The 13,620-nt window shown below is 40.5% G+C and overlaps 1 protein-coding gene across 1 annotated transcript in view; it reads right to left on the bottom strand.

Moving 5' to 3' along the window:
- The window catches only part of LOC102428192 (protein LEG1 homolog), a 24,266-nt gene extending 10,669 nt beyond the window's left edge, over nucleotides 1–13,597 (bottom strand). The window contains exons 1-2 of the mRNA XM_014461106.1: nucleotides 13,476–13,597; nucleotides 1,740–1,979 (exon numbers count right to left, since the gene is read on the bottom strand). Of these exons, the coding sequence (XP_014316592.1) occupies nucleotides 1,740–1,979; nucleotides 13,476–13,587 (352 nt within the window). The 5' untranslated portion in view covers nucleotides 13,588–13,597. The remainder of the gene's footprint in view (nucleotides 1–1,739; nucleotides 1,980–13,475) is intronic.
- Between the last annotated feature and the right edge of the window lie 23 nt (nucleotides 13,598–13,620).

Genomic DNA, 13,620 nt, shown 5'->3' with positions numbered 1-13,620 from the left:
TCACTGGAGCAAGCAAACCTCCTGTTCGCTTCACTGCCTCCGATGCCGGCCGCCATCTTGGCTGGCAGTTAATTTGCATATCTCGCTGATTAGCCAATGGGAAGGGTAACAAAGTTATGGTTAATTACCATGTTTCTCTATTGTTAGATAGGAAGACTAGAGGCCCGGTACACAAAATTCATGCATGGTAGGGGTCCCTTGGCCCGGCCTGCACCCTCTCCAATCTGGGACCCCTCGGAGGATGTCCGACTGCCGGTTTAGGCCCACAGGATCGGGCCTAAACCGGCAGTCGGACATCCCTCTTGCAATCTGGGACCACTGGCTCCTAACCACTTATCTGCCTGCCTGCCTGATGCCCCTAACTGCTCCCCTGCCTGCCTGATTGCCCCTAACCATCTCTGCCTGCCTGCCTGATTGCCCCTAACTGCCTCTGCCTGCCTTTCTAATCGCCCCTAACCACCTCTGCCGGCCACCTCGATTGCCCCTAACTGCTCTTCCCTTCTGGCCTAATCACCCCTAACTGCTCTCCCCTGCTGGCCTGATCGCCCCCTAACTGCTCCAACTGCCTCTGCCTCGGCCCCTGCCACCGTGGTTTTGTCTGGAAGACGTCGGTCTATCTGGTCTAATTAGCATATTACCCTTTTATTAGTAGAGGTTTGGGATCCTCCTCAACCATGTCCCAGGAGTTCAGATATTTTTCTTCTCCATGCTAAGGACTGCCTAGGAATAGGACTTATAGTAGGTGTCAGGAGATCCCCCTGATGAACTTGCTTGTAATGCCAGCTCAGGATGCTATCACAGATCAGACCTTGCAGAGTCTCATCTCCTATCTTTTCCACAAAATTACCCATTCTCTCATTGATTCTTTTCTTTCAGTACAATTTTCTGGAAGCTGATGGTGAGGGTCCCTTACTTCTTGAATGCCATTGTTAGCCAGATCAAGAGAGTTTGGGATTTATGATATTTTTGTTCCAATACAAATCTTCACTTTCATTCCTGAATGGAGATATAATTTTCAGGAAGAGAACATATGATAGAAAGGTTTACCTGCAAAGGATTTTTATGCTTTGTCACTCCAGTCTACATGATTACTTAAACACATTTAGAACTGTAGGTAATGGAAATTAATTTTATGTACCCTTGTGTATTTAATGTACAGTATATTGCCTTAACTGTTTTGCTCATGGGTGTACTCCCCAGGACTTAGAACTAGGCTTGGCACCTAGTAGCATCTCAATTAATAGTTGTTGATATGGAATGAACTAGGTCTAATATGCTGTGTCTCAGTGAATGAAGAATCCAGTGGCCATTTGTAACTATTTAAATTTAAATTAATTTAAATAAAATTAAGAATTCAGGTCTTTGGAAGCATTATCCATCTCAAGTGCCCATTAGCCATATATAATAACACATGAGCACAGTAGGTCTCCTTTCCCCTACTGGACAGTGCAAAGGTAAGTTTTTCATTATTGCACACAGTTTTGTGGGCGTTGCTGAGTAGAAACATCATGCAAACTGGGGAATTCCATAATTTTATGCTTGATAAAATTAGTTTAGGAAAGAATGAGGAGAAAGATAGATGGGGAGGAATATGGGAAATAGTTGGAAAAGGAGTGGGAAGAGGAAAAAGGCATATAATCAATTTTCACAAAAGTTGTGTTATATATACAAGGTAATGCTTCCTATTTAATTTTCAGTTAAGTCAAAGGGTCATTGTAATGAAAAAGAGTCATTCTTACCTGTATGATATTGCCACCCATGATGTATAGGTAATCCCCACAAAATATTTTGTTCATTTTCTGGTGCAAATTTTTCAAAATACTTGGCTGTTTCATTCAATAGGATTTTATATGCTCCTTGTCTTTCAAGGTAATGCCAGAAATTAATGATGTACTTTCCATTTTCTATCTTGTAATCACTAAGCTTATCAGGACAATCTTTCCACAGAGGGGGATATGCATCTGAGAGACTGGATACTACTGCAAAAGAAGCAAAATTACAGCCAATCACTACACAAGCCCAGGAAAATGGGAAGTCCTGGTATTTAACCTGGAGATTAAAATTATGACAAGAAGTTAATGAAATTGGAGGAGGAAGTCATATGATTTTTTTTGCACATCTGCTAATAAAAATTCTTTATTATCTTTACTAAAAATGATAGGGTGGAGAGAAATAAAGATAATGAGGTACCTATCTTGTTAATGATCTTCCAAGTAAATAATGTTGATTATATATCAGTCTTTAGACTTTTTAGTAATGCTTGGTTTCTTCCTAAATTTATTTCTGTCTTTCATATTAACTATAATAATGAATTATATGTCATCTCCAGAGGTATTGTATTTTTTAAAAATATGTTTTTATTGATTTCAGAGAAAGGAAGGGAGAGGGAGAGGGATAGAAACCTTGATGATGAGAGAATCATTGATCAGCTGCCTCCTACATGCCCCACAATGGGGATCGAGTCCACAACCCTGGCATGTGCCCTAACTGGGAATTGAACCCTGACCTCCTGGTTCATGGGTCAATGCTCAACCACTGAGCAACACAGGCCGGGCAAGAGGTATTGTATTTTAAAAGATAGCTGTTGATCTAAACTCATCTCTATTGGATGGCATTTAGTAACTTAAAAGTATAAAGTAAATAATTTTAGATAGAATTTGAAAGATATTTTAGTGGTATTTTTTACTTTACCAGATCTTTTTTACATGTCAGTAATGTGCAAGCCCAGACTTGTATGTCAGACCTGTTAACCCAAATCCCACATTAGTAGGATCTGAGGTAAAGGTAGTTTATTTGGGGTTACAGAAAAAAAGGAGGGAGAAAGTAAGGAAAGGAGGATAAGCTAATACAGGAAGAGATGGTTGGCTTGCCTCCACTAAGGATATGGCTGCTTAATATTGTCTTGGAACTAATGAAGACCATTATTATGAAAGACCCAGTGGCCTTGAAAGAAAAAAGTGAGCGGAATTTTGTCTAATCATCCACTGATTAAGATGACCCAAAGGGTAGGAACTCTCCTGCCATTCTGCTTGCACAAGTCGGAGTGTCAAACAGTTTCTTACAGGTGTCCCAGGGAACAGCAGAGGAGTTGAAGCCCAAGGCAGTAGGTAAGGGGTACAGGTTAAACTGCAATACAGCTGCCAGTTGCACCTGCACAAAGCCGGTCTAAACCTGTGTGGAACTGGTCCAAGCAGCACGGAGCCAGAGAACCCAGAAACCTGAAACTGCCCAACAGGAATGCACAACAGTCACAAGACAAGCTGCTTTCTCTGGCCAAGCACTTGGGAATGTTCTCTGACCACAGTGAAATCAAGCTGGAAATCAATAACAGAAGGACAAGAAAATTACCTACAGCCCAGCCGGCATGGTTCAGTGGTTGAGTATCTACCTATGAACCAGGTGGTCATCCCCAGTGTGGGGCATGCAGGAAGCAGCCTATCAATGATTGTCTCTCATCATTGATGGTATCTCTCTCTCCCTCTCCCATCCTCTCTTAAATCAATAATAATATATATATTTTAAAAATCCTATTTCCACTTGTTAATATATAAACATGCTATTGATTTTTGTTTTTTCACCTTGTATTGTAGGTAATTTTCTTTTTTAAAATATATTTTTATTGATTTCATAGAGGAAAAGAGAGGGAGATAGAGATAGAAACATCAATGATGAGAGCGAATCATTGACCGGCTGCCTCCTGCAAGCCCCAACTGGGGATTGAGCCCACAATTCAGGGCATGTGGCCTGACTGGGAATCGAACTGTGACCTCTGGATTCATAGGTCGATGCTCAACCACTGAGCCATGCCAGCCAGATATGGGAACAGCATTTTTTTAAGTGCCATTTACAATAACTTCAAAAAATTTAAATATTTAAGTTAAAATATAAGAAAACATGTAAGGAATCTGTGTGATGAAATAAATCAAAGAAGACCTAATTGCTTATAGAGACATACCATACTCATAGTTTGGATAATTTAATATAGTAGAGATATCAATACTCCCTACATTTATATATAGGTTCCACCTAATTCTTATCAATAGCTCAACAAGGTTTATTTCCCTCAAATATAAAGAATTTTACTCTAAAATTTATATGGAAAGAGAAAGACCCTATATTATCTAAAAACTATTTTGAACTATAGGAATACAGCAGGAGGAGTCATTTTCCCTGGCTGTATACATAGCCACAGAAATCAAGAAAATGTGGCACTGTTGGAGGACTAGGCACATAGATTATGAAACAGAATAGGGAAATGAAATAAATCTACACAAATATGAGTAATTTTTGACAGAGATGCAAAGGCAATTTAATAAAGGAGGGGTAGATTTTTGAGTAAGTGATGCTAGAGCAATTGGACATCCACAGGCAAACAAATAAACCTCAGAGTAATTCACATGCCTTATACAAAAATTAACTCAAAGTAGATCAGGAAGATAAATTTAATACACAAAACTATAAAACTTCTAAATAAAAGAGGATAAAAAATTTTTGAAACCTATGATTAGGCAAATAATTCTTAGACTTGAATCCCTGAGCACTTAAAAGTAAAAGTTCATAAAAAATAATTTGATAAATTGGAGTCTGCAAAATTTCAAAAATTTGCTGTCTGAAAAATAGTGTTAAGAGGATGAAAAGATAAGCCATAAAAGGAAAACTGATCCATGGGACTCAGGAAAAAGTCTTTAAATTTCCCTCTGTGAAAGAGTCTGTTATGAGGAGGAAAAGATAAGCTACAGACTAAGCAAAAGTATTTGCAAACCACATATCCAACAAAGGACTTGTGTCTAGAGTCAAATTCTTAAAACTCAACAGAAAGTAATCAAGTTAGAAAATTGGTCAAGACATGAATAGCCATTTTGCCAAAGATATATAGATGTCAAGTAAATACATGAAAAAATGTTTAGTTAGCATCTTTTAGCCATTGAAGAAATGCAAATTAAAACCACAATGAGATATCACTGCATACCTATAAGAATGGTTAAAATAAAAAGTAGTGATAACACAAATGCAAGTATATTTATTTGTATGTTGCTGGTGGGACTGTAAAATGGTACAACCAATCTAGAAAATAATTTGGCAGTTTCTTTTAAAAGTGAAGACCTTTTTTTTAAGAAGTGAAGAACAGATTAGTCATTTCTAGGGGTCAGGGTAGGGAAGGGATGGGCTAAATGTGGGTATAAAAAGGTAGAATGAGGAAGTCTTGTGGTGATAGTAAAACTCATTATCTTGATTGTGATAATGATTATATAATGCTACACATGTGATGAATTTGCATAGAGATACACACATATATATACAGGCACACAAATGAGTACAGGTATAACTGGTAAAATCTGAATAAGCTGTATGGCTTGAACCAATATTAATACTTTTGTTTGATAATATAAAATGTTCACATTGAGGGAGTTTAGGTAAAGGGTGCCTGATACCTCCCTGTATATTTCCTTACACTTTCCTATGAATAGATACTTATTGTGAAATAGTTTTATTAGAAAGTGAGAATACATATATGTTATTTTATTTTATACAAATTTGTGCACGGGTGGGGTCCAGCTGGCCGGCCCCAATCAGGACCAATCGGGCCCAGCTGGGCAGGAGGAGGGGACTCTGGAGGTTGGCGATCCGGCCCCGCCCCCCTGGTCGAACTCCCAGTTGAGGGGACAATTTGCATATTAGCCTTTTATTATATAGGATGGCTAATAAAAGATAGCTGTTTTGCACGCCTCCGTACCTCCAGTTTCCTCTGTGGGGTAATAAAGGTTTTAAGTAGTTGATTTTTGCTAATTTCTGAGTAGAGAAATGGCATGCCAGCATGTATTTAATTTGTATTTCTCTTATCATGAATAGGTTAGCACAAAGAATATAACTGTCAAAACAGATTCACATGAATCTGAAATTTTTCCCAACCCGAAGCTTATTAATAATTTTTAGGACACAAGCAAGAAGCAGACATACACAGAATTGATTTTGGAAGGAAAGAAGGCTTCAGACACTGCATCCTAATTGTCTTTTTCTCCTGCACGAATGTGCAATTTGCATTTGGTTTAAAAGACATGTTCTGAACAGCATATGCAAATATACTGTCCTCAAAGGCAATGATTCCACTCTTAGGATTCCCAGTTTTATGTTCTATTACTAAGACAGGTTTTAAAAAAGCCTATGAAATTAATTTTCATCATCAGCTCAACATCATAAATCCATAAATTCTATGTTTATTTGCAATAAGCGATCTAAACAGATGTGATCCATCCTGCCTGATAAAAGCATTTTTATAGAGTAAGTCCCTGTTATTGTTTCAATAGAGGCCCAGTGCACAAAAATTTGTGCACTCGGTTGGTCCCTCAGCCCGGCCTGTGCCCTCTCGCAGTCTGGGCCCCCTCAGGGGCCCCTTCCCCTGGCTGCTGGCACCAGTTTTCCTCTGGTGCCCGGAACCCAGGCCTTCCTTCTTTGCCGGGAGGGGCCGGCATGGCGGGCTTCACTCTTCACTCTTCGCTCGCCACACCGGCCTTCGCTCACTGCTCCTGCCTGGGGCCAGCCAGCTTCGCTCTTTCGCTTGGCACCTACATATGCAAATTAGCCGCCATCTTTGTTGGTGGTTAATTTGCATATCGCCCTGATTAGCCAATGGGAAGCATAGCGAAGGTACGGTCAATTACCCCTTTTGTCTTTTATTAGATAGGATAGCTAGCTTGTGTACTGGGAGATGTTTTAAGGGAGGACAAGTATATGAAGAGGGCTGGTCTAAGTCAATCATAACCAAGGGCATTCTGCTTAGCAAGGGATGAGACAAAACCTGATATTAATTTACTTCCTAATAAAGAAAGTAGAGCCTTTTTTCATGTTTAAGTGACATTTGGATATCTTTTTTTATGTTTTATTGATTTTTTACAGAGAGGGAGGGAGAGGGACAGAGAGTTCGAAACATCAATGAGAGAGAAACATCAATCAGCTGCCTCCTGCACACCCCCTACTGGGGATGTGCCCGCAACCAAGATACATGCCCTTGACTGGAATCAAACCTGGGACCCTTCAGTCCGCAGGTCGATGCTCTATCCACTGAGCCAAACTGGTTAGGGCTTGGATATCTTTTTGCCAAACTTTTTTCACGTCCTTTGCCTCTTTCCAAAATTTGGTCCTTTTTTGTTTTTCAGTTGATTATTAAGATTCTCTCTCTTTCACACTCACATAAAAGTGATGTTCTTGATTTATGATTTCCATTATTTTTACCATTTTTTGATGTGCCTTTTATTTTGCACATGTCTGTATGCTAACCCATATATACACACATGTCTATATTTATTTCTGTATATATCAGTCTGTATAGGTGTTAAACATATCTGACTCTAAGCCAGTACCAATGGCTCATGCTACACTTGCCCTGACCCCACTCTTACTAGTATATTTGTATCTTTTTCGCTGGTGGTGATAATCCAGGATCTTATTATCTACAGATATTATTTTTTTGTTCAACCTGGGATACATGCAATATAATAGTTTCAGAATTGCTACCCTGTACTTTTATGAGAAACAAGTACACAATAGAGTACTGTATATATACAGCCATCTTTGACCTCACAGTATCCAGACTGTTTTCTAAAATTACACCTCTACCTCTAGTCTTCTATGTATCTGCATTTCATCTTGGGTTTTGCAACTACTGCTGATAAATAAGCCCATAGCTTTGGTGGCCTCTGAAGTCTGAAGGCCATGTGTGCCTCATTTGAGCAGACCCATATGTAGTGGCCTGAAAAGCTGCTCATTTCATTTTTTAATTTTTTTAAATAAGTCTTTATTGTTCAGATTATTACAGTTGTTCCTCTTTCCCCCCCAATAGCTCCCCTCCACCCGGTTCCCACCCACCCCATGCCCTTACCTCCTCACCATTGTCCTCATCCATAGGTGTTCGATTTTTGTCCAGTCTCTTCCCGCACCCCCCACATCCCCTTCCCCCGAGAATTGTCAGCCCACTCCCTTTCTATGTCCCTGATTCTATTATATTCACCAGTTTATTCTGCTCATCAGATTTTTTATTCACTTGATTTTTAGATTCACTTGTTGATATATATGTATTTGTTGTCACTTTGTTGTTCATAATTTTTATCTTTACCTTTTTCTTCTTCTTTCTCTTCTTAAAGAATACCCTTCAGCATTTCATGTAATGCTGGTTTGGTGGTGATGAACTCCTTTAGCTTTTTCTTATCTGTGAAGCTCTTTATCTGACCTTCAATTCTAAATGATAGCTTTGCTGGGTAAAGTAATCTTGGTTGTAGGTTCTTGCTATTCATCTCTTTGAATATTTCTTGCCACTCCCTTCTGGCCTGCAAAGTTTCTGTTGAGAAATCAGCTGACAGACATATGGGTACTCCCTTATAGGTAACTGAGTTTCTTTTGCTGCTTTTAAGATTCTCTCTTTGTCTTTGCCCTTGGCATTTTAATTATGATGTGTCTTGGTGTGGTCCTCTTTGGATTCCTTTTGTTTGGAGTTCTCTGCGCTTCCTGGACTTGTAAGTCTATTTCTTTCACCAGGTAGGGGAAGTTTTCTGTCATTATTTCTTCAAATAGGTTTTCAATATCTTGCTCTCTCTCTTCTTCTGACACCCCCATAATTCGGATGTTGGTACGCTTGAAGTTTCCCTAGAGGCTCCTTACACTATCTTCATATTTTTGGATTCTTTTTTATTTTTGCTTTTCTGATTAGGTTTTTTTGCTTCTTCATATTTCAAATCTTTGACTTGATTCTTGGAATCCTCTAGTCTGCTGTTGGATCTCTGTATATTATTCTTTATTTCAGTCAGTGTATGTTTAATTTCTACTTGGTCCTTTTTCATATCCTTGAGGGTCTCACTAAATTTCTCGCAGGTTTCTAGAAGATTCTTGAGTAACCTTATCACCGTGGTTTTGAACTCTATATCCAGTAGTTTGCTTTCCTCCATTTCTGTCATTTGTGACCTGTTTCTTTGTCTCCACATTTTGGCTGCTTCCCTGTGTTGATAGAGTGGCTTTCTGTGCTAGGTGTCCTATAGGGTGTAGCTGGATATTTGTAAACAAGGATCTGAAGTCCTGCCAAGAAGAAGTGAATGTTCACCACATGACTTGCAAGGGAGTCACGCTGGGTCAAGATTGTACACAATCTTGAGTTCCCGGAACATTTACCTCCCTGAGAAAGAATAAGATTAAAAAGTCGTGGGTAGAGCAGAAAGGGAATGCACAGCTGCAAGTTGTCTTCAATGCGCTATTGTAATATAGAACAAAACAAAATTTTGTTGATTAACTGCTGATGCACTAATCTCGTGCCAAACCCCAATAAAAGCAATGGTTGAGGGTACAGAGTTGCTACATGCCCTCTGTCCAGCATCAATCGCCTGTGTGCTTGTCTTATCTCTGCATCTTCGGTTCATTAAACATCCCTCAACAATAGGGCCCAGTGGCTCAGCCTCCCTAATTACCTGAGGTGAACACTCTTGGTGCACCCCTTTGTGGGCTGTGTGCACAGTCTTGTTGTACTTATGCCTTGATTGCTCTTGGTATCACTGGGAGGAATTGACCTCCAGCCCAATTGGCTGTGAGGACCAGCTGTGTCTACAATGGGAGAACTGCTGTGCTGGAAACACCCTTATGGGGCAGGACTTCCTTCAGTGGGGCTTTGGTGCTCACTGAGTCTGCCCCCTGAGTGTGTCTCTTATGGATCTGAAGAGTTGTAACCTGGTGTGGTCTCACTCTGACCACTGGGTACACTGGCTCTTGGATCTCCAAGGAGGTGCAAAGTCAGCCACTGCCTGAGGCCACCCAGCAGGTGCTATAGAGAGATCTGCAGATTCCTTCTCTTTGTTTGGGGTTTGGAGGTGCCCAGATGAGGCGCAGCTGTGAAGCAATGCAGGCTGCTGATGAGCCTTAGGCCTTCTTTTTGAAGCTCTGGGGCTCTTTGACCCAGCTGCAGTTTGTTAGGTTTTAGATTGCAAAAGGCCAGTCCATTCATATGCAAAAGCCTCTGTGCATAGCTTGGGTGGGATTGTAAATTGGGTGGGGCGGGGTCTTAGGGAATCATGGGGCAGTGCAAACAGCAATGGTTGCCCATCAGCCCTGCCCAGATAGGTCCCTGGGTCTCTGTGTCCCGAGGCCCGTGCAGGAACAATGATAGCTGCGAGCACCTCTGAGAGAAAACTGCCCTCATTTTCTGGCCCGATGCCAGACAGTCCAGTTTCTCCCCGTATCAGTCTGGGTCCCCAGAATCTCACCCGGAACTGGAGTTCAGAGCAGTTGGGAGCTTGTATCTCCTTCCCGATTGTAAAAGACCACAGTGTACCAAGTTGCCAGCCCGTTTTGCACGCCTCCGTACCTCCACTCTTCCGCACCTCTGCACCTCCTACCTGTCTCAGTGCGCTTTTCTCTTTCCCTCTAGTTGTCAAACTTCCACTCAGCCAGCCTTCCTGTGGTTCTGGGTGATATCCATTTTGTCTTTTAGTTGTAGTTTTGATGTGATTGTGCGAGGCAGCAAGTTCAGGTGTTACCTATGCTGCCATCTTGGTTCCTCCAAAGCTGCTCATTTTAGTGAGACCCAGCACAACAGAACTCTCTGCCACTAGTCTGGCTGCCATGAAATCTGCTCTGTCACTTGAACCATATGACCCAACAGAGCAATGGTGCTTGAAGTATTCATGTAAGACAAGGATGCTATCTGGAGCCTTCGGGGGGCCCCTATGTTTGAATTGCAGGCCAGACTATTAGGATTTTATATTCAAGCTCTAGAATCCTCTTCAAATAATGGCTTTCCTTTTGAGGAACAATTTCTCCCTTGTTACTGGTTCTTATATGCCTGACCATGATCTAACAAGTTACCATGCAACCTGAGTTGCCCAGCATGAAAGGGCGTAATCTGACCACCAAGCCCATCACTAAATTGAAGTAGAATATAAAAGGATGATTTTGAACAGGCCCTGTAAACACAAGGAAGCTGCCTGACAAAATGGCTCAGATTCCCATGACCCATATGCCTTCAGCTTTTTCTATCCCAGGCCTTATTTCTGGCTTCATGGGCAATTCCATATGACCAGTTGTCTGAGAAAAAATAATTGAGTTTGATTTAGAGATGCTTCTGCATGATATACTGGCACTTCCTGAAAGAACACAGTTGAGTCTGGCCAGCATGGATAAGTCGTTGAGCATCGACCTATGAACCCAGAGGTCACAGTTCGATTCCCAGTCACAGTTGTGGGCTCGGTTCCTCGTATGGCAGCCGCTCTCATCATTGATATCTCTCTCTCTCTCTCTCTCTCTCTCTCTCTCTCTCTTTCCCCTTCTCTCTCTCTCTGTCTTCATCTCTGAAATTACTAAAAATATATTTAAAAAAAGAAAAACAAAGTACAGAGCAGAAATAGGCTCATGTTGTGGAATTCACTGGTCTGACCATGTCCCATCATTCTGAAGTAGCTGGAATGATCTTTGCGGAATCAGTTACCATACTTGTGTGGCTGGGGCAATGGCTTCCAGATTTGGCATATGCTAGTTATCAAAGACTAATCCATGGTGCTATTTCTTCTATAGACCTGACTTACGGTTTCCAAAATCAAGGAGTGAAAATCACAGTGTCAGTCATCACTATTATTCCTAATGATTCACTAATAAACTTTTGCTTCTTGTGCCTGAGACTTTGGGTGGTTCTCATCTCATGATCTTAATTTCAAAGGAAGAATATTTTTTCTAGGGGAAACAATAATAGTTCCTTTACGTTGGAAGTTGAGACTATAAGATGGCCATTTTTAGCTCCTTGTGTCAGTAAATTTACAGGAAGAGAGGGAGGTAAAGATAATATGAACCTATTTTGTTTCTTTCTTACCTTCTTGTTTTAGTCCCCCACTTGCTCTTTTTGACCTGCTTACCCTCAAATGGGCGAGAGTAAAGATCTGGGTGGTTTTGTTAATAGATGTAAATTTCTCAAATTCATTATTCTTTTTATTTTATTATTTTCAAATATATTTTTATTGACTTCAGAGAGGAAGGGAGAGGGAGAGAGAGCCCCCCACTGGGGATGGAGCTGCAACTGGAGCATGTGCCCCACCTGACCTGTGACCTCCTGGATTACAGATCAGTGCTAACCATTGAGAAACACCAGACAGGCAAGACTCTCTCTCCTTTTAAAATGACTCATTGATTTGGCCCTAAGGATGGCCTTGTGTCGCCAACACCCAGATGCTGTTAGTACCTAACACCTGCAGCCTCACAGAGCTCCAGTTCTGTTTTTGTCAAATCCCTACAGAGCTTCTCCATCTGTGATCTCAAGTCACCATAACTGAACCTGCCTGAGACTTAATTCATCACCTACAACATAAGTCTTGGTGAGCTTTCCTCTTTCTGTTGGAAAAAGAAGGTATTTTTCGGTTTCACCACTCCTTTAGATATCTTTAACTCTTCTTCCCTCCTTTATAGCCAGCTCCAGAATTTTGTCTTTTTTTTCCCTTTAAAGAATTTTTGCTTTGCCTCTCTTCACCACTCTTTAATCAATGTTTATACCTAACACCTGGATTAGTTCTAAAGTGTCCAACCTGGTCATACCCATTCCATTTACTTCCTTTAGTTAGTCTAACACTCGTTCTTGGTAATCCTAAACAAACTTTTTTTTTTGTTGTATCTCTTCACAAAATAAAGTATTTCTATATTTCTTATTGTTCCAAACACAAATACTTGGCCTTCTTACCCAATAGTGCAACTAATTTGCCCCCTGAGTACACTGTATCTCTGCTCTGGCTGGGCCTTTCTTTCCTTTCTCTCTGTTCTTTGGTGTCACTCACACATACATCACACATCAAACACACACACATCACAAATCACACAACAGGTTTCAGTCTCTAGAGGTTGGAACCATGCGTTTTGCCTTAGTGAATGCCCACTGTCTTGCACATTGCTCTCCAGAGAGTAGTCACTAGTCACTTGGACCATGTAAATTAATTCAAATTAAATAAAATTTAAAACTCAATTCCTTAGTCACACTATCCCCATTTTATGTGCTCAATAGTTATATGTGGCCAGTGTTACGCTACCAGAAAGTGCCCGCACATAATATTTATCAAGGAAGAAAGTTCTATTGGCCAGTGCTAGATACAAAATCCTGAACACAGGGATTATTTCATAAATGTTTGGTACAGAAAAATGAGGATAAAAATGGGAGCCATAGGAGGAGGAAGAGAAAAGAAAATGGAGTTGGTGAAGAGAGAGAGCCATAACCAATTTTTAGAAATCTAATATCTTTTTAGTTTACATTATTTTGAAAATTCATGAAATGAAAAAGAGAGTCATTTCTTACCTGAATGATTAAGCCAGTCATGCTGAAGAGGCAATCCCCATAAAAACCTTGGTCATTTCTGTGTGAAGATTTTTCAAAATACCTGGCTGTTTGGTTCACTAGGATTTATAGGTCCCCATTCTCTTAAGATATACCCAGCCACTTTTCATTCTTACCCTGTAGTCACTGAACTTACCTGGGATCTCTTTCCACAGAGGGGGGCGTAAATCTGAGTTATTGGTTGTTCCAACCGAAGGAGCAGATATACAACCAACTATTACAGAGACCCAAGAAAGATGGAAAGTCATGGTAACAAAATTAGAGATTAAGATTATGGCAAG

The sequence above is a fragment of the Myotis lucifugus genome, unplaced genomic scaffold, assembly GCF_000147115.1.
Source record: "Myotis lucifugus unplaced genomic scaffold, Myoluc2.0 scaffold_150, whole genome shotgun sequence".
Lineage (NCBI taxonomy): Eukaryota > Metazoa > Chordata > Mammalia > Chiroptera > Vespertilionidae > Myotis > Myotis lucifugus.
This window is presented reverse-complemented; position numbering and strand designations above follow the sequence as displayed.